Source organism: Ruditapes philippinarum, unplaced genomic scaffold (assembly GCF_026571515.1).
Source record: "Ruditapes philippinarum isolate M1 unplaced genomic scaffold, ASM2657151v2 ctg3237_1_1_1_1, whole genome shotgun sequence".
In the NCBI taxonomy this organism is placed as follows: domain Eukaryota; kingdom Metazoa; phylum Mollusca; class Bivalvia; order Venerida; family Veneridae; genus Ruditapes; species Ruditapes philippinarum.
Genome location: NW_026866022.1, coordinates 184,494 through 205,767, shown reverse-complemented (window position 1 = coordinate 205,767; position 21,274 = coordinate 184,494). Strand labels below are relative to the sequence as shown.

General features: G+C 31.5%; 1 protein-coding gene across 1 annotated transcript in view; it reads left to right on the top strand.

Annotated features, from left to right (window-relative positions):
- Positions 1-21,274, top strand: part of LOC132731026 (fibrillin-1-like) — a 63,777-nt gene that overhangs the window by 31,473 nt on the left and 11,030 nt on the right. The window contains exons 35-61 of the mRNA XM_060717124.1: positions 366-479; positions 760-873; positions 1,153-1,266; positions 1,535-1,648; positions 2,215-2,328; positions 2,610-2,723; positions 3,218-3,331; positions 4,614-4,727; positions 5,428-5,541; positions 6,924-7,037; positions 7,476-7,589; positions 7,861-7,974; positions 10,808-10,921; positions 11,627-11,740; positions 12,902-13,015; positions 13,454-13,567; positions 13,876-13,989; positions 15,657-15,770; positions 16,034-16,147; positions 16,863-16,976; positions 17,236-17,349; positions 18,448-18,561; positions 18,948-19,061; positions 19,364-19,477; positions 19,720-19,833; positions 20,190-20,303; positions 20,668-20,781. Of these exons, the coding sequence (XP_060573107.1) occupies positions 366-479; positions 760-873; positions 1,153-1,266; positions 1,535-1,648; positions 2,215-2,328; positions 2,610-2,723; positions 3,218-3,331; positions 4,614-4,727; positions 5,428-5,541; positions 6,924-7,037; positions 7,476-7,589; positions 7,861-7,974; positions 10,808-10,921; positions 11,627-11,740; positions 12,902-13,015; positions 13,454-13,567; positions 13,876-13,989; positions 15,657-15,770; positions 16,034-16,147; positions 16,863-16,976; positions 17,236-17,349; positions 18,448-18,561; positions 18,948-19,061; positions 19,364-19,477; positions 19,720-19,833; positions 20,190-20,303; positions 20,668-20,781 (3,078 nt within the window). The remainder of the gene's footprint in view (positions 1-365; positions 480-759; positions 874-1,152; positions 1,267-1,534; positions 1,649-2,214; positions 2,329-2,609; positions 2,724-3,217; positions 3,332-4,613; positions 4,728-5,427; positions 5,542-6,923; positions 7,038-7,475; positions 7,590-7,860; positions 7,975-10,807; positions 10,922-11,626; positions 11,741-12,901; positions 13,016-13,453; positions 13,568-13,875; positions 13,990-15,656; positions 15,771-16,033; positions 16,148-16,862; positions 16,977-17,235; positions 17,350-18,447; positions 18,562-18,947; positions 19,062-19,363; positions 19,478-19,719; positions 19,834-20,189; positions 20,304-20,667; positions 20,782-21,274) is intronic.

The following is a 21,274-nucleotide window of genomic DNA, read 5'->3' as shown; positions in this document are numbered from 1 at the left end:
ATTTTTTCGTAACAACATTATTTAAAACGGAACAGTAAAACATACAATGGGTAACTTGATGACGTGTTTACTTTTAAATGGTTCCCAGACGATATTTACAGTTAGGAATGAGATACTGTAATCAAAATTGACATATAGCAAGCTGGTGTAGAGACCTTCTTTTCAGAATTGCTTTTCGGTTTCCTAGTTACAAGGTCAAAGTAATTGTTACTATAGAAATAGAAAAATGGTTTCTGGCAAATTACTGGAGTGAGGAATGAGACAGTTTAAGAAAAACAAGGAATTATTTTCTAACCACATTCTAAACAAACAAATGATTTACCTAATTTTGGAAATATAAATTAACTCTTGATATTTCGTCTCAGATATCAATGAATGCTTATCAGACCCTTGCAAAAACGGCGGTACCTGTAAGGATCATGTAAATGGATATCAATGTTCATGTTTTGCGGGCTATGATGGAACGAACTGCGACAATGGTAACATGTTAAAGTATACTGTAATGTTATAGAAAAATAGATAGTATCCTTTCTAATATGTCAAAAATAAAGTTTTATTTTATAATTAATTGAAGAGTGATAGAGTAATAATGTATTTTAATTTGATAATTACATCATCACCCAAACATGCAATTGCTTTTATACTTGACAAATTTAACATCTCGATTAATATTATATTTGAAAACATAAGATTTTTGTGCATACAAAAATGTAGTCACTATTTGCACAATTTACTTTCAATCTCTATTTCAATATGTAGATATAAATGATTGTTCTTCCGGCCCTTGCAAAAATGGCGGTATCTGTAAGGATCTTGTTAATGAATATGAATGTACATGTGTTACTGGATATGACGGAAAGAACTGTGATAACAGTAAGACATTATCCTGAACTTAGACAAAGTAATCTTTTTATTTGGCAGCGTCTATCCTTATACATTCAAGAATTCATAAAAAATAAAAAGTCAATAGAAATAGATGTTGTATGTGGTTTTTTTTTGGTTTTTTTTCGGTAACAACATTAATTAAAACGGAACAGTAAAACATACAATGGGTAACTTGGTGACTTGAATTATTTTCTAACCACATTCTAAACAAACAAATGGTTTACCTAATTTTGGAAATATAAACTAACTCTTGATATTTCGTCTCAGATATCAATGAATGCTTATCAGACCCTTGCAAAAACGGCGGTACCTGTAGGGATCGTGTAAATGGATATCAATGTACATGTGTTGCGGGCTATGATGGAACGAACTGCGACAATGGTAACATATTTAAGTATACTGTATTTTCAAGAAAAATAGATAGTATCATTTCTTATATGTCAAAAATAAAGTTTTCTTTTATAATTAATTGAAGATTCATAGTGTAATGATGTTTGTAAAGTTTCATAATTACAACATCACCCAAACATGCAATTTCTTGTTTTAATTGAAAAATTTCACATCTCAATTGATATTATATTTGAAAATGCATACAAAAAAGTAGTCATTATTCGTACAATTTACTTTCAATCTCTATTTCAATTTGTAGATATAAATGATTGTTCTTCCGACCCTTGCAAGAATGGCGGTATCTGTAAGGATCTTGTTAATGAATATGAATGTACATGTGTTACTGGATATGACGGAAAGAACTGTGATAACAGTAAGACATTATCTTTGACTTAGACCAAGTAATATTTTCATTTGGCAGCGTCTATCCTTATACATTCAAGATTTCATAAGAAATAAAAAGTCAACAGAAATAGATGTTGTATTTTTTTTTCTTAGGGTTTTTTTTTTTGTTCTTTATTTTTTATTTTTTTTTTTTTTGTTCTTTATTTTGTTCTATTTATGTTTTTGTTTTTTTTTTTTCGTAACAACATTAATTAAAACGGAATAGTTAAACATACAATGGGTAACTTGATGACTTGTTTACTTTTTAATGGTTTCCAGTCGATACCTATAGTTAGGAATGAGATATTGTTATCAAAATTGACATATAGCCAGCTGATGTTAAGACCTTTTCAAGAATTGCTTTTCGGTTTCCTAGTTACAAGGTCAAGGTTATTGGTACTAAATAAATAAAAGAAATGGTTTCTGGCTTATTACTGGAGTGAGGAATGAGACAGTATAAGAAAAACAAGGAATTATTTTCTAACCACATTCTAAACAAACAAATGTTTTACCTAATTTTGGACATATAAACTAACTCTTGATATTTCGTCTCAGATATCAATGAATGCTTATCAGACCCTTGCAAAAACGGCGGTACCTGTAAGGATCTTGTAAATGGATATCAATGTACATGTGTTGCCGGCTATGATGGAATGAACTGCGACAATGGTAACATGTTCAAGTATACTGAAATGTTATAGAAAAATAGATAGTTTCATTTCTAATATGTCAAAAATAAAGTTTTATTTTATAATTAAATGAAGAGTGATAGAGTAATAATGTATTTTCAATTTCATAATTACATCTTCACCCAAACATGCGAATTCTTTTTTATACTTGACAAATTTAACATCTCGATTAATATTTTATTGAAAGCATAAGATTTTTATGCATACAAAAAGTAGTCATTATTCGCACAATTTACTTTCAATCTCTATTTCAATATGTAGATATAAATGATTGTTCTTCCGGCCCTTGCAAGAATGGCGGTATCTGTAAGGATCTTGTTAATGAATATGAATGTACATGTGTTACTGGATATGACGGAAAGAATTGTGATAACAGTAAGACATTATCCTTGACTTAGACAAAGTAATATTTTCATTTGGCAGCGTCTGTCCTTATACATTCAAGAATTCATAAGAAATATAATGTCAACAGAAATAAATGTTGTGTTTTGGGGTTTTTTTTATTTATTTTTTCGTAACAAAATTATTTAAAACGGAACAGTGAAACATACAATGGGTAACTTGACGCGTTTACTTTAAAATGGTTCCCAGTCGATAACTACAGTTACGAATGAGATATTGTAATCGAAATTGACATATAGCAAGCTGATATAGTAAAGACCTTTTCCAGAATTGCTTTTAGGTTTCCTAGTTACAATGTCAAGGTTATTGTTACTTTAGCAAAGGAAAAATGGTTTCTGGCTTATTACTGGAGTGAGGAATGAGACAATATAAGAAAAACAAGGAATTATTTTCTAACCACATTCTAAACAAACAAATGTTTTACCTTATTTTGGAAATATGAATTAACTCTTGATATTTCGTCTCAGATATCAATGAATGCTTATCAGACTCTTGCAAAAACGGTGGTACGTGCAAGGATCTTGTAAATGGATATCAATGTACATGTGTTGCGGGCTATGATGGAACGAACTGCGACAATGGTAACATTTTTAAGAATATTGTATTTTTTTAGAAAAATAGATACTATCATTTCTAATATGTCAACAATAAAGTTTTATTTTATAATTTATTGAAGAGTCATAATGTAATGATGTATTTTAAGTTTTATAATTACAACATCACCCAAACATGCGATTTCTTTTATGCTTGAAAAGTTTCACATCTCGATTAATATTATTTTTGAAAACATAAGATTTTTATGCATACAAAAAAGGAGTCATTATTCATTGTTCGCACAATTTACTTTCAATCTCTATTTCAATATGTAGATATAAATGATTGTTCTTCCGGCCCTTGCAAGAATGGTACTATCTGTAAGGATCTTGTTAATGAATATGAATGTACATGTGTTACTGGATATGGCGCAACGAACTGTGATAACAGTAATACATTATCCTGAACTTCGAAAAAGTAAAATTTTTTTTAACAGCGTCTATCCTTATACATTCAAGAATTCAAAAGAAATAAAAAGTCAACAGAAATAAATGTTGTTTTTTTTTGGGGGGGGGGGGGAATTTTTTTTGTTCTTATTTTTTTTTTTTTTTTTTTTTCGTAACAACATTATTTAAAACGGAACAGTAAAACAGACAATGGGTAACTTGATGACTAGTTTACTTTTTAACGGTTTCCAGTCGATACCAAAGTTAGGAATGGGATATTGTAATCAAAATTGACATATAGCCAGCTGATGTTACGACCTTTTCCAGATTTGCTTTTCGGTTTCCTAGTTACAAGGTCAAGGTAATTGGTACTAAATAAATAGAAAAATGGTTTCTGGCTTATTGCTGGAGTGAGGAATGAGAGAGTTTAAGAAAAACAAGGAATTATTTTCTAACCACATTCTAAACAAGAGCGATCAGTGATCACATGTGTCGCCTCATGATGGCCAATTTCATGTTGGACAGACGGGGAAGTGATCGGAGTAGGGGCGACATAAATTACTGTAAAGTTAGGATGAAATTGCCCCAGTAGTTTATGAGGAGTAGTGGGGACAAGTTTTGTGACAGACGTACAGATTAGACAGACAGACATTGCACAACTAGACTTGGTACTGATCATTCCTGTAAAGTTTGGATGAAATTGCACCAGTAGTTTACGAGGAGTAGTCCGGACAAGTTTTGTGACGGACGGTCAGATGGACAGACAGACGGACAGACAGACAACGGAGAAGTGATTGTCGCCACTACTCCGTAGAGGCGACAAACAAACAAATGTTTTACCTTATTTTGGAAATATAAACTAACTCTTGATATTTCGTCTCAGATATCAATGAATGCTTATCAGACCCTTGCAAAAATGGTGGTACCTGTAAGGATCTTGTAAATGGATATCAATGTACATGTGTTGTGGGCTATGATGGAACGAACTGCGACAATGGTAACATGTTAAAGTATATTGTTATGTTATACAAAAATAGATAGTATCATTTCTAATATGTCAAAAATAAAGTTTCACTTTATAATTAATTGAAGAGTGATAGAGTAATAATGTATTTTAAGTTTGATACTTACATCATCACCCAAACATGCGAATTCTTTTTTATACTTGACAAATTTAACAATATTTGATAATATAAGATTTTTATGCATACAAAAAAGTAGTCATTATTTGCACATTTTACTTTAAATCTCTATTTCAATATGTAGATATAAATAATTGTTCTTCCTGCCATTGCAAGAATGGCGGTATCTGTAAGGATCTTGTTAATTAATATGAATGTACATGTGTTACTGGATATGACGGAAAGAACTGTGCTAACAGTAAGAAATTATCCTGAACTTAGACAAAGTAATCTTTTCATTTGGCAGCGTCTATCCTTATACATTCAAGGATTCATAAGAAATAAGAAATATAAAGTCAACAGAAATAAATGTTGTTGTTTTTATTTTTGGTGTTTTTTGTTTTGTTTTTTTTTTTCGTCACAACATTAAATAAAACGAAACAGTCAAACATTCAAATGGTAACTTGATGACTTGTTTATTTTTTCAAAGTGAAATGACATTATTCTATACCAACATAAAAAATACAGTTGCAACATAGAAATGGAAAATGTTTGATTTATTTTTTCAAATCTAAGATATCAATGACTGCTCGCCAGATCCATGCAAAAATGGAGGTACCTGTACGGATCTTGTTAATGAATATAAATGCACATGTGTTGCTGGATATAACGGAACCGACTGTGAAAAAGGTGACATGTGTTTGTTGTATTTTTTTAATCAAAGCAATTTTGTAATTGTTAAAGTTTGAAATGTTAAAGAACTTTATAAAGTGTAGCATAATGGCATGGTGCACATAATAGTTTTATGTGTGGTTCCAATATTCCTACTTGAATAATGTTGAATCACCCTTAGGATATCTTGCTTGCTTTTTAAATTTGTCTTTTGACGTCTTATCTGTGATATGCAGGCTTCATAACGTCTGATCCCCTTTCAAAATTCCATTTTATTTAGTTCCGCCCATTGTTTTCTCGTTTAGGGCACACGCTTTTTATTACTTGGGGACCATACGCCGCTTTTCATGGAATGGCACGGAAGTGTCACATTGAAGGTTCCATGATAACCGCCGTATGAACACATCTGCGGATGTTTCTAAATTCAAAATTTTACTATTTCTTGTTTAAATGTTGAATTCTGCTTAAGTCGGTGCTAGGGGGCGTGGACGGTAACTTGCACTTTCCAGTATCGTCCATGAATAGGCTCAATCAAACCGAGCCTGCAACATTTTCAATTTTGCCGTGTTGGGCTTTCTTTAGGGATTCTGTATTTATCTTTTTTATGATCACATCCGTGTTATTTGTGCCGTGTGGCAGCTGTAAAAAGTCTCCACGTACATTTAATCAATGATGTTATATTTACGATCCTTGAAGATCGTTCAGCACGACATTATTGTTGTGCTTGTGGTATTTTAAGTTTCAACTTTTCGGCATTTTCTAGGTGGGTGGTTCCAATATTCCTACTTGAATAATGTTGAATCACCCTTAGGATATGTTGCCTTCTTTTTAAATTTGTCTTTTGACGTCTTATCTGTGATATTCAGGCTTCATAACCTCTGATCCCCTTTCAAAATTCCATTTTATTTAGTTCCGCCCATTGTTTTCTCGTTTAGGGCACACGCTTTTTATTACTTGGGGACCATACGCCGCTTTTCATGGAATGGCACGGAAGTGTCACATTGAAGGTTCCATGATAACCGCCGTATGAACACATCTGCGGATGTTTCTAAATTCAAAATTTTACTATTTCATGTTTAAATGTTGAATTCTGCTTAAGCCGATGCTACGGGCGTGGACGGTAACTTGCACTTTCCAGTACCGTCCATGAATAGGCTCAATCAAACCGAGCCTGCAACATTTTCAATTTTGCCGTGTTGGGCTTTTTTTAGGGATTCTGTATTTATCTTTTTTTAGAAATAAAAAGTATGTCAAGCACAAAATCAGAAAGATTTTGTATTTACTTCATAAAAAGGAACAGCTTGGAAAATCTTATTTTTGACCAGACTATTAACTTTTTACAATACAGTGAGTTACTATAAACGAGAAATACAAATGACTTTTCTTCCCTACATATATAGACATAAACGAGTGCTCCCCAAATCCATGCAAGAATGGCGGTACCTGTAAAGACCTTGTAATTGAATACGAATGTACATGTGCTGCTGGATATGACGGAATGAATTGTGATAACAGTAAGACATTATTCTGATCTTATTATGTATAATTGCTTAAGGAACTACATGTAATATGAAATTAATTTTTCGCCAATCTTGATATCACTTTTTTTATCACTTAGGCTTTGTAAGTAGTTTAAGAAATTACTTGCCTCCTTGTCAGGCAGTGCCTGCGAGCGTCGCCTTTCCCTTTGTTTTTAATTTTTCTCATTTATTTGAGAAACTCTCCACTCTTGACAAATATGGTATGAAAGTTAAGAAAGTATTCACCGGTACGACCTGATTCTATAGCCCAGTAAAATTTATTGTAGCCACAATAATTGTTGTTAACAATTAAAGTATTATTTTTTCATGGTGAATGATTAGTGTAAGACAGATTGGTGAATTAAAATTATATCATTTGAGTTGTACGTATATGGTTATACAATATTTTGATGTCATGATATCAATATACAGACATCAATGAATGTTCTTCGAATCCGTGTGAAAATAGTGGAACATGTAAAGATCTTGTCGACGGATATGAATGTAAATGTGATGCTGGATATGACGGCATTCATTGTGACAAAGGTAATGATATAATAATGTTATCACCTTACTTTACCTGAATGTTTGACCAAATGGTTCATTTAAATATTCAACTTAAAACTCAATAGATGTGTATCCTTAGAAATTCATGATGTGACAAAAATACATCAATACCATTATTGGCATAAATCTTTAACGAGTTTGTTATTTAATATTTGTTATTATGTATCATACTATTTTATCAAATGAAATGAATACTGGGTATATATACTTAAGCATACTATGTGTTATTTCGATATTTCAAAACTTGAAGATATCGACGAGTGTTCATCTGATCCTTGCAAGAATGGTGCTACCTGTAGGGATCTTGTTAATAAGTTCGAATGTACGTGTGCTGCGGGATATGATGGGACTACTTGCAATAACAGTAAGTCTTGATTCATAATATCATATACATAAACTTAATCTTATTATAGTTCGATGTTGTAAAAAGAAAATGCGGAAAATAACAGATCCCTAAAAGTAATTGAAACAAAAATAAAAAAAAGCAAATATTGAGTTTGTTGATAAAATCGCAAATGCAAAATTTCTTACATATTCAGCACTATCTTTAGCATTATTTAATTTCAATATTATAAAATCTAATAGCAATGCAAACAAAGTTAAATGTGGACACTTGCAGATTTGGTTAATTAAATCTATAATCTGTTCAAATAAGACAATGATATATGCAACATCTCTCACACCTGTCAACACCGGCTTGAACGTAATTCTATTTTACTCAAAACAGAATAAGATTCGATAAATCCAGAAAACATTTATCACTGTTTTGGAGTACTTGCAACTTCTTACAGCTCAACACTGCCCTTGACATCTGCCGTTGCGGGTAAAAAATCGCTTTCACGACACACAAGACAAAGGTTGAATATTTGTCAGAGTCATGTGATAAATACATTTAAAGGCAGATATTAGGATATTGCAGAATGTAAATAAGTAGAGATAGTGTCATTAAGTAAGCCTCCAAATGTGTTTTTAGTCTACAGAACTTGAAAAACTAAAATTTAAGATATAGATGACATGAAACAATGATTACACTTTGAGCTAATTAAGTTATAAAATCTGTGTTTAAAATGTTCTGAAATAACAATATTTTAGCTTGAATCTAAAAATGTGTAGAATGTGTCAGATATTTTTTAATCTCCATGTTAATTCGTAAATAGTAATAATTTTGTAGAAATGTCTGATAATATTTTTTGAATTGTTTGGAGATGTATCATTTAATGTTATCACATTGGATGTAATCGAAATGATATAAATAATTCATTACATATTCTATTTGTAATATGTTACAAGAAATATAACACTAACAACAAAATAGTAGAAAGTACATATACTTTTACCTATTGTCGCCAATCATAAATAGCATTAGCCCTTGACACCAACAGTTCTTATCATACTTCATTGACTTCAGGATCACCTTGATCTTTCAAAAAAGGTAATTTCATTATCTTACTCGTTGCGTATATACTTTGTCATTTTATTGTACATCAACGGCACAGTTGTATCATTCAGACATCTGTAGTTTAGTTTCATTGAAGTAAAAGGTATTGATTGTAACATACTTGTGGATCTACTTCCATATATTGCTGTATATTTGTGTTACAATGTGCAGACATAAATGAGTGGTATCTGGACCCTTCCTTGAATAGTGAATCGTGCAAAGAACTTGCTGATAGATACAAATGTACATGTTTTGCAGGATTTGTCGGAAAAAAGAACTGAGAAAAGATTTTTAAGAATGACAATTTTATTACAATTATATGTGTATAGATAAACTGAATGTTAATTTTAGCTGTTAATTAAGTAATATTAATATAAAGGATTTGGCACAAACAACAATCCAGAACAAAAATACAAGAACATACCAAAATTTAAATAATGGCTTTAAAAAACACGTTCCGTTCAATTATAATTGCAATTCCATTAATGAATCAGCAAAATGAATACTTTCTTAAAATAATTAGCTAAGCTTTCTGCACTATTAGAGTTAAACACATCTCAAAGAAACAACGAATGATTGTCTTTTATTTTTTCATATTAAACAAAAGGAAACTATTGTCCTGATTATCTTCTACTAACTATTGTTTTTTACATTACTTATCAAATATCAATGAGTGTTTGTCAGATCCTTGTAACAGTGACTGTACTTGTGAGGATCTTATAAATGTATATGAATGTACATGTGCTGCTGGTTATAACGAAATAAATTGTGATAACAGTAAGGCGTTACATGTAACTTATTAAACACTACTAATAAAAATTTGGGATATTGGTTATAATTTGCGGTCAGTTGGAATAGAAAATGCAGACACATTTCGCTTAAAACTCAATGAAGATGTTTTTTTATAAAGCATGAAAGAATCAAAAGTCCATGACAGGATTCGAACCCACAACTGAAAAACAAGTGGTTTGAAGTCAACGATTTTTACAACCCGGCCACGAAGACCTACCATATTCCTATAAATAAACAATATGGCGATAATACATCAATGCAGTTCATATAATAGTCCTTAACCCTTTACCTCATATATACGCGAAAAAACGCGCTTTAGACCACCCCCCTTTTTTAGGTCTCAAATAGTGAAAAAATGTCCTGTTTGGGCCCCAAACACATGTTTTCATTTGAGAAATGTTGTTAAAAAAATGACCACTTTTTCGGCGCGGCCCCCAACCAATGTTTTGGGGGTTTGAAGGGGGCGGTAGTCCCCCTCATTGCCAGGAAAATTTTGGACTTGTGAGAGACTATAAATGACCCAAGATCGATCATAAGGTAACATGTTACCAACGCTGAAAAACATTTGTCTGTATCTCAATCCATTGAGAAGTTGCAGCACTTTGAAATCAATTTTGATGGAAATAATCAACGCAAAATAGTGATTTTTGGCAATTTTGAGATGTCCCCTAGTTGCCATGGTAACAGGAAATTTAAGCCTGAACATGTTGTTACAAAGGCAATGGCCCAGTCAACATACGTGCCAAGGTTGATTAGTAGTGAAGCAGTTTTTATAGTTTTAGACTTTTCAATGAAAACAGCCATTTTTCACAAAATACTTATGAGGTAATGGGTTAAATATTTTTGTGATAAAAAATAATTCATATTTTATGCTATTTTACAGTAACAAACTATGATTAAATCAATGAAGACGGAATAACATACTTCATTCAGATTATTTATTAGTTTTTTATTTTATAATGTGTAGATATTAATGAGTGCTTTTCGGACCCTTGCAAGAATGGTGGCACATGTAGGGATCTTGTAAATGGATACGAATGTACATGTGCAGCTGGATATGATGGGGCTATTTGTGATAATAGTATGTCTTGATTTTTTTTATTATACGTATTGTAACAAATAAACCTACCATTGTTATAGTTTGAATATTGTAATAAAACTCTGGAAAAGCGGGGTTCCTTAGAAAGCAATTTAAACCAAATTTAAAAAGTAAATATTGCAGAATCGAATTTTGTTTCGTCCAGCTATGACAGATAATGCAACATATGTAACATGAGTTTTACCCCCTTGTTTCCGCTGTACAAGTATTAAAATTTAGTAAAGTAAAATTTGCGAAGGGGATGATGAAACAAAACAAAAAATGAACACTGCAGACTCGGTTTTATCGAGTTTATTTCTGAGAGATAATTCAATAGCCAACGTCTACAATACACAAACTACTGATTAAAACAATGGAATAATATAGTGAGTTAACTAATTGCTAATTTCTAATTGCATTGATTTTTTACACTTTTATAGTAAACATTTACACCCGATATATAAATCAATTGAAATGTATTGTGTTAATACAGTACAAATTAATAGACTTGAAAATATGTACTTAAATGATATCAATGAATTATTATCAATACTCAATACACCAATGCTTTCAAAAGTATCGATTTTAAATGACTGTGTGTTATAATATTTGATATCACTTATACAATTAAGTAGCACGGAAATGAATACGTTTTAACATTCTTCAAGCAGATTATTAATTATTATCATTTTATTTTAAAACTTGAAGATATCGATGAGTGTTCATCTGACCCTTGCATGAATGGTGCTACCTGTAGGGATCTTGTTAATAAATTCGAATGTACATGTGCTGCAGGATATGATGGGACTAATTGTGAATACAGTAAGTATTAAAGGTATTAATACTTTTTATTATATACACGAATTATACAGATAGTTAATATTTTTTTATGGTTTTAATGTTGATAAAAGAACATCTTATAAGAGAAGATGATAACAAAAATTATGAATCAGATAGGCTTTTGACACAAAAAGTACATACTTCATTGACTGTCTTATCCAGCTAGGTTGCGGAACTCCGGTGGTTCTACTCAGGTGCGCGCTTGTGCCCGAAAGAGTGAACAGACAGGCACCTTAGGTTTTTCTTCACCAGTAAAGCTGGAAGGTCGTGATATGACCTATCCTGTGATGGTGCGACTTTTATCCAAATCATCAAATATCTTCATGGACTTCAGGATCACCTTTATCTTGTACAGAATGTCATTCATTTTAAAATACCATAAAATACCATAAACTAGACTTGTTAAAAACTGTTCAGTTATCTAACTTTTTACTATATACATGTAGGTGTGTGTGCTTTGTGGATCAACAAGGGCAGTTTTATTATTCTGACATCTCTAGTTTTGTATGATCATAATAAAATAGTGAGAAATAAAGAATCTTTAAAGGTCTTTCGGGATAATTGATGCCAGCACTATCAAGTGTTGAGAATTGAGTAACTTTCAAGCCGGTGTTTAGGGGGCGTGGGGGATGTTGCACTAATTCATTATCCCTCATGTACAGACTCAATCAAATCGAGTCTGCAATTTTCACATTAATTTGTTGTGATAAATGCTTCCGAAGGATGACTTTGTTTCGATATTTTTATACTTCACAAGAGCAGGTGTCAAGTGCTGTCAATTTGCCCCGTACTTCACATCAGTGTTGTTATATTTTCTGGTCCTTCTGGATCATTGATGCCAGCACTATTTAGTGTTGAAAATTGAGTACCGCTCAATCTGGTGCTAGGGGCGGAGGGATGTTGCACTTATTCATTATCCCTCATGTAAAAACGCAATCGAACAGAATCTGCAATTTTCATTTAATGCTGTTGTGATAAATGCTTCTAATGCTTTCGAATGATCACTTTGTTTCCAGATTTGATTGTGACTAATATGACTAAATATACAATCTTTATTAAATTATGCAATTGATACAACTAGTTCTTGTTGATCTTCTTTGATGCCATCTTAATTTTGTTGTTTGTTTGTGTTACAATGTGTAGACATAAATGAGTGCTCTTCGGACCCTTGCTTGAATGGAGGTTCTTGCGAAGATCTTATCAATGGATACGAATGTATATGTGTTACAGGATATAACGGAACAAACTGTGAAAATAGTATGGACAATGTCATTACTTTTAATTTTGTACAAGCAAACTATTGATAAAGTCTATAAATTTAATAGCATTAAAAATGAAGAATTATATCCAACTCCAGTTAAGAATAAAAATACAAGATTATAAAAAATATATAATTTAAGACTTAAAAGTCTTTAATTTGAATTATAAGTGCATCGGTTATATGTTAACCAGTTTGTTAAGGAGATTAAATGTACGAAATGTCTTTCAGATTTAGAAGCATATGTTTATTAATCTTGATTTATGTTTTCTCGTAAATAAACATTTCTGTCTTATAATCATAAATTAAACGGTCAGTTCTTTCATGTGACACAGATTCAATCAAAGATTCAAAGAATAGTTGGTTTTCATAATTCAAATTAAACAAATGTAATTCAGTTTCTAGATAAATTCAAATATTTTTTCATTGCTTCTTAGATATCAATGAATGCTTGCCAGTTCCTTGTAAAAATGGCGGTACCTGTAAGGATCTTGTAAATGGATATGAGTGTACATGTGCTGCTGGATATGAAGGAACAAATTGTGACAACGGTAAGACATTACATTTGATATTGATTATGATTTGTTGATAATATTAAACATTTGCAAATGCAGATCTTTACCGATGATTTCTATACAAATTATTGTTTTTGTTTAATTTCAGTTGATTTAGAAAGTTAAGAGAAGGAATTCATACATTGCTTACACACAATTACAATTTTGAATACAGTGGTTTAAACATTGGTTAATAATATTTATTTCTAATTTCATTATATTTTGTAATAAACATTTACATACGGGGGAAAATGAATAAAACTATATTGTACTAACAAATTAATGAAACTTTACACGATTTACAGATATCAATGAATGTTCTTCAAATCCATGTGCAAATGGCGGGACATGTAATGACCTTGTCAATGGATATGAATGTACATGTATTGCTGGATATAACGACATCAACTGTGGCAATGGTAAGTATAAAATGAACTTACCAGGTTTCAAGATCATATTTCGCTACAAAATCAATAAAGGTTTATTCATATGAATTTTTGTTTGTTCATTTAGTATTAAGTCAAACAACACAGTAGTGGGGACATATGGCGGCTTTGTTTTGTTTTAGCTCACCTAACCACGAAGTGGTCAAGGTGAGGTACAGTGATGGGGCTATGTCCGGCGTCCGTCGTCGTGCGTGGTGCGTCGTCAACAATTGGGTTGTTAACAGTCTAGCAGTCACAGTTTTGATTGGATCATTGTCAAACTTTGTCAGAATGTTTGTCTTAATGAAATACAGATCGAGTTCGAAGATGGGTTATCTCGAGTCAAAAACTAGGTCACAGGAGCTAAAAATAGAAAAAGCTTGTTAACACTCTAGTGGCTGCAGTTTTGTTCGGAAGGTTGTTTTATTGATTTCTAGGTCAAGTTCGATGATGGGTTATCTCCGGTCAAAAACAAGTTCACAGGAGCTAAAAATAGAAAAGCTTGTTAACACTCTAGTGGCTGCAGTTTTGATCCAAATATTCTAGAAATTTGTCAGGAAGGTTGTTTCAATGATTTCTAGATCAAGTTCGAAGATGGATCATCTCCGGTCAAAAACTATGTCATAGGAGCTAAAAATAGTAAAAGTTTGTTAACACTCTAGTAGCTGCAGTTTGATCCAAATATTCTGGAAATTTGTCAGGAAGGTTGTTTTGATAATTTCTAGATCAAGTTCGAAGATGGGTTATTTTCGGTCAAAAACTAAGTCATTGTAGCTAAAAAAAGAAAAAGCGTGTTAACATTCTAGTGGCTGCAGTTTTAATCCAGATATTCTTGAAATTTGTCAGGACGATTGTTTTGATGATTTCTAGGTCAATTTCAAAGATGGGTCATCTCCGGTCAAAAACTAGGTCACAGGAGCTAAAAATAGAAAAAGCTTGTTAAAACTCTAGTGGCTGCAGGTTTGATCCAAATATTCTGGAAATTTGTCAGGAAGGTCGTTTTTGATGATTTCAATGTCAATTTCGAAGATGGGTCATCTCCGGTCAAAAACTAGGTCACAGGAGCTAAAAATAGAAAATCTTTATAACACTGTAATGGCTGCAGTTTTGATCCAAATATCTGGAAATTTGTCAGGAAGGTTGTTTTGATGATTTCTAGGTCAAGTTTGAATATGGGTCGTCTCCAGTCAAAAATTAGGTCACATTGCCCAAATATGGAAAACCCTTTTAACACACTAGAGGTCACATTTTTGACTCAATTGTCATCAAACTTGGCCAGGATGCTTGTCTAAGACATTGTTTGGATGTGATTGATGGGTCAGGGAGCGATCCAGGGCCATCATGGCCCTCTTGTTTCAAGAAGGAAGACATTATTCAGGCACGAACGGGCACCTGAGATAAACCACCGACGCTCAGTAAACAATTTTGATAGGTTCTTAACAGGAAGAATTCAAGGTCCCTGGTTGGATTCGAACCCATAGCGGTAAGAGCGGTAAGAAACAAGTAGTGTGAAGTCAACAATTACGAAACGTGATTAAGAAAAGTACATTAGCATAGAGTAAACAGCAAATTAAAAACATAACAGTGAAGTCCTACAGATTATATATCACCAAACATTTGTAAGAAACATTTTAGCAACAAGTGTACTTAAACATTTGTAGATATTGACGAATGTTCATCGAGTCCATGTGAAAACAACGGAATATGTAAAGACGGAATAAATATGTTTACCTGCGAGTGTTCACCTGGTTTTAAGGGAGAACAATGTGAAATAAGTACGTGTAGATTTATTTTGAATCTGTAACATTTAACTGTGAATGACGACTGAACAGGTTCACTTTACTCTTCTATGACGATTTACAAATTTTGCAAGATATTTCTGTTATAGCAGTCCTTAACTGTTTTAGCATTTATGTATTATAAATTAGTCAGACATTACATTACATAGCACAGGAATTTCAAATATGTCCTCAGTTTAGAATCCAATGTGGTAGTTATGTCTCAGACAAATACTTAATGAACAAATAATATTTCTTAGATTTGGATGAATGTAATCCCGACCCCTGCCAAAATGGTGGAAGCTGTGAAGATCGAGATAATGGATACACATGCATTTGTGCAGAAGGATATTTTGGCGTTAATTGTTCAACAGGTGCGTCTTTATAAATGATCAACACATACATATATGTGATATATATATAGATATCAAGTTCATCTTTCATGTACACCTTTTTATTTTATTTTCAATTTGAATATTAAAAATAGTGTTGTAATATGTTACATGTAAAATAAAATTGGATAGGATACTGTAGAATGTTTTAAATTTGAGTTGTCTTAGTTTCACGTTGTTTTTTTTTTATTGTTTTTTTTTTTTTGTTGTTTTGTTTTTTCTAAAATCGTTCGCGTATTTATTTCCCCTTAGAACTATTTTACACTATAACTAAATCATTTTATGTTAATGTCTTCGCTATCGTATTGTAAAATATCAAATTAAACAAGTACAGTCAATGTTATTCCTTTTTAAGAAGTATAAATCTATTCGTTTCTAAGGCATAATGTGCCTTTAATCTTGCTATCAATGAAAAGTACCAGAGTTGGTCATCATATGATAAGAAGTCAATATACATGTATGGTAAATGTTTGCTATAGTTACTGATTCCTGGCATACATAATTTATTTCTTTTAATCTTTAACTGTAATTAAACATAATTTAGTCGTTATAATTCGTAAGTATATGACAGAGCCCCGCATTCTCGCCAAGTGTTGGTAATTTTCTTAAGTTTCATTGCTTAATTAATTATTATCATTATTGCAGACAATTATAATTATGGAATAGTGTTTATTTCTCACAATCTTTTATTTTAAAGATGTCAACGAATGCCTAAGTAACCCGTGTGAGAATAAAGGAACGTGTGAGGATAAAGTAAATGGGAGGATATGCCATTGTATTGATGGATTTGAGGGTACCAACTGTGAAATAGGTGGGATTTTCACGTTTAAGAATAACAATTAAAACATATAAGACCGTTTAATTTAGCCTTTCAAGCATTTCAAGGTGCAATCGCATCTAGAACAATACAACTCTGCATGTATTTTGGACACAAAACAATCGGCCTTTTTGAAGCAAAGAAACGTGGCGATCTAGACCAATGAAACAAATATTCAATCCTATAATAGTAATGATAGGGATCAGCGCATTGTGACATCTTAATTTACATACACTTATATATCATATTACAGATATCAACGAATGTTCAAAAAGCCCATGCATGAATGGTGGTAGTTGTAGAGATTTTGTAAATGGATACGAATGTACATGTGTGCAAGGATATGATGGCACTAACTGTGAAATTGGTAAGTGTAAAGAACTTTTACTAGACATCTGTATTTCTATAGATTGCTGTCCTATTAAGGGCAAAACAAATTGGTACTTTAAAAACTCAAAAGCTTACATGAAATTCCACCCAGTAGCTCCGCCCACGTGCTTGAAACTCATTCAATACGTTTACCGGTTACTAACTTCTTTAAAATGACATTTTAAGGAACTGAGAAAAAGACAAGGTTTTAATTTGCAATAAACAAAACACGAAATACTTAATTTGACGCTATATTACATGAATTTATAGCAACGGGCTGGAATTGTTGTTTCCTTTGAGGCATAGATAAAACAAATAAACATAAAAAAGCAATTTCAATTAGCATTCAGATTATGACCCTTAATGGTTTGTTGTCAGCATATTTAGACTAGAATTCTGTTCTAAGTTCTTAATTTTCGTTTTGATGTACAAATAATGACAAATAAATTAAGCATAGGTACAACAATTTTGATTACATATCAACGAATGCTTTCTTAATCCCTGCATTAATGGTGTTGCTTGCTCGGATTTTGTCAGTAAAAATAAATGTGAGTGTGATGCAAGAACGCTCGATCTCTTTAATAAAAAAAATCACAAAATATGCTACATACTTGTTATTTTCAAAACATACAATGTAAAAATATTTTATATTAAAAGTGTTAATTGTGATCAAAGAAATTTGAAGAATCCATAATGGAATCAAAACTTGGACCTTTTAATCTCAAAGGGCGTGCACAGTTTATATATATTTGTAATTTAAGTTATTTTATATATTCTTCGTACACAAAACATCCAATCACACAAATAACAACAAAACAAAATCTATATTAAAAGAAAGATAATTAAATGTCAGTGGAATTTTATGTCTTGCATTTGTAATAAAGTCGTTCAAGGGTATCCCATGCTTTTAAAATGTTAACATAATACCAACTGATAAAACCTTTTGCAAAATATAATGATATTAACTTAAGTTCGTACATCTGATTATCTTTTCAAACCCTTTTTGTTTTGAGCAGATGAAAACCATAATATTAAATTAATCATAAGATAAAAACGCAAATTTATGAAGAATATACGTTAAGTTTTTAAAAAACAGATATAGATGAATGCTTTCCCGACCCTTGCAAGAATGGTGGTAGCTGTAAGGATCTTGTCAATAAGTATGAATGTACATGTGTTGCTGGATATGAAGGACAAAACTGTGAAAACGGTGAGCCTAACTTAATATTAATTACAACTAATTTATACTAAGTCAATGAATTGAAACGATTTGAAAATTTTTACAGGACGCACACTTTATTATCAATTTTCATGTATAATATTATAATAATAATCATTATAATTTTTTAACATTTTTATCATAATTAATGTGCAATTCAATCTTTAATGGGAAGATTTACTTTTCAAAATCTCTCGTTTATTATTTGACGTTAGAAAAATCTTAGCTCTGCACCAACGTAGAATTGTATTGTGACCGGCTGAAAAAAATTGAATTCTGTTAGGCTTGCTTCCTTTCTTAGTTTCAATAACGGTGGCAAATTATTGATGTTTAAAGCATATTCCTTTCAAGAAAAATGACAACTTTAAATTTCTCAGATATCAACGAATGTTTATCGAATCCATGCAAGAATGGCGGCATTTGTACCGATGATGTCAATAAATTTAGTTGCACATGTGCTGCTGGATATAACGGAACGACATGCAATACTAGTAAACAAAATACATTTGTTTTTGTTGTCACTTCATCATGAAAATATAATTGTATTTCTTGGTATCAACGTTTAAAGTGACATATACATCAGATACGCTGTAACGTTTGTAGCATTTGTTTTTCAGTTTACAACCATACGTTAACTGTCCTACAAAACGTTTGAAGAATGAATGAAATACTTTAGAAATAAAAGAAACACATGTATGTTCAAAAGTAAAACATTTCAGAAAAAGAAATTTATGTTTTTCTTCAAATAATACAATTTTAACTATAACTTTTGATTATTTCTTTTCATTCGTAGATATAGATGAATGCACTCCTAACCCTTGTAGGAATGATGGCACCTGTAAGGATCTTATAAATGGTTTTGAATGTTCATGTGTTGCTGGGTACGACGGAATTAATTGTGACAACGGTAAGGGCATACTTTCATCAATATTTTGTTATAATATAAGAATCTTCGATACATAACAGAATATCTAGGATAGCAGTCTACCGAGGTAACGAGGCCCTAACGTGCTTAAAAGTTACCCGATAGCTAGATATTCCAGTCCGTTACGACAGCCGGTGTTTGATTCGTTTTCTTGCGTATAACGTGTTAATCAATAATAATCAATAAAAGTTAATTATCTAAAATTGTTTTTTCCTCGTACATAGATGTCAATGAATGTTCAAGCAATCCTTGCAAAAATGGTGGTTCCTGTATCGACCTTGTAAATGGATACGAATGTACATGTGTTGAGGGATATGACGAAAAGAACTGTGATAGGGGTATACTTTTATCAAAATTTTAGTTATAACATTGTATATTTATCATCTGTATTAATTTATTAAAGTGACAATTTGTTTAATTTGATATTCGACGTCCTAAACCATTTCATCACTGATCAGAGCCACTAGAACAAAATAAAATGTATTCAAATCTTAATCAATTTGAACACTAGGCAAACATATTATTAAAGTGCATGACTTAATAAGATGCATGTAGAGATCTTTCTCATTCCAATGTTACTTAATTTTCTTCAAGACCATTCAAAACACAGGCATATACAATAATGTAATTCGATATGAAAGTACATGTTTTTACAGTTCTTACGATAATCAAAGTCAGCTTTTTCTGTACATAGATATCAATGAATGTTTATCCAACCCTTGCAAGAATAGTGGTACATGTAAAGACCTTGTAAATGGATACCAATGTATATGTGCTGCTGGATATGATGGAAATAATTGTGATAATGGTAAAAATAAGTTTTAATTTGTCGCTGATGTAAAAAACAAATGTAAACAATTCTTTTTTAAAATTACAATTTGTATTTCTTAATCAACGTATAAAGCGAAATATTAGAGATAAGCTGTAAAACTTGAAACATTTTGTCAGTTTACGATCTTATTTGAACTTGCATTTTTTAAATTCGATGAAGTTTACCTATAATTGTTTAAATTACTGTGTGTAAAAAGATGTGAATCTTTGAGGAAAGAAAACAATTTATGTTATTTAACTCAAGAAATGTTTAAATACAAACGAAATTCCAAAAATGTTTTATTGTTATTGCGAAATTGTAACTATAACTTGAGTCACGAGGTATGTCTTTCCATAAATAGATATAGATGAATGCCTGTCTAACCCTTGTAAGAATGGTGGTACATGTAAGGATCTTATCAATGGATATGAATGTACATGTGTTGCTGGATATGACGGAGTTCACTGTGACAACGGTGAGGGTATAGTTCTATCATTATTGTTGTTGATATATTTTATAGTTGTCATTTCTATTAAATGACAATTTGATTAATTTGGATATATGGCTTCCTAAAATATAATATCGATTTACCAATTCAGATGCACTTAATAAAAAAATATATGTATTCATCTAATTCAAAATCTTAATTATTTTAAATTCCAGGCGAACATATTATTAAAGACTATGATTTAATATGGCACATGTGCAGATTTTTCTAATTTCAATGTCAATTTATATGATTGTACATACGTTTCTTATAGTACTATTAATTACTAAGTATTCTCAATATTTAAAAGACGGCTGAGCAATCGGTCGTTTTACAGTCGTTTCCTTGCAGTCTTTATTCAAGCATGATTCCGAAACTTTTATTAATCACTTTTAGACCCGCTTTTTTGGAACAAATCAATTTCCAAGAAACAAAATTTTGTCATATGATGAAACATTGCCTTGACTCGAGTAGGGTTCAA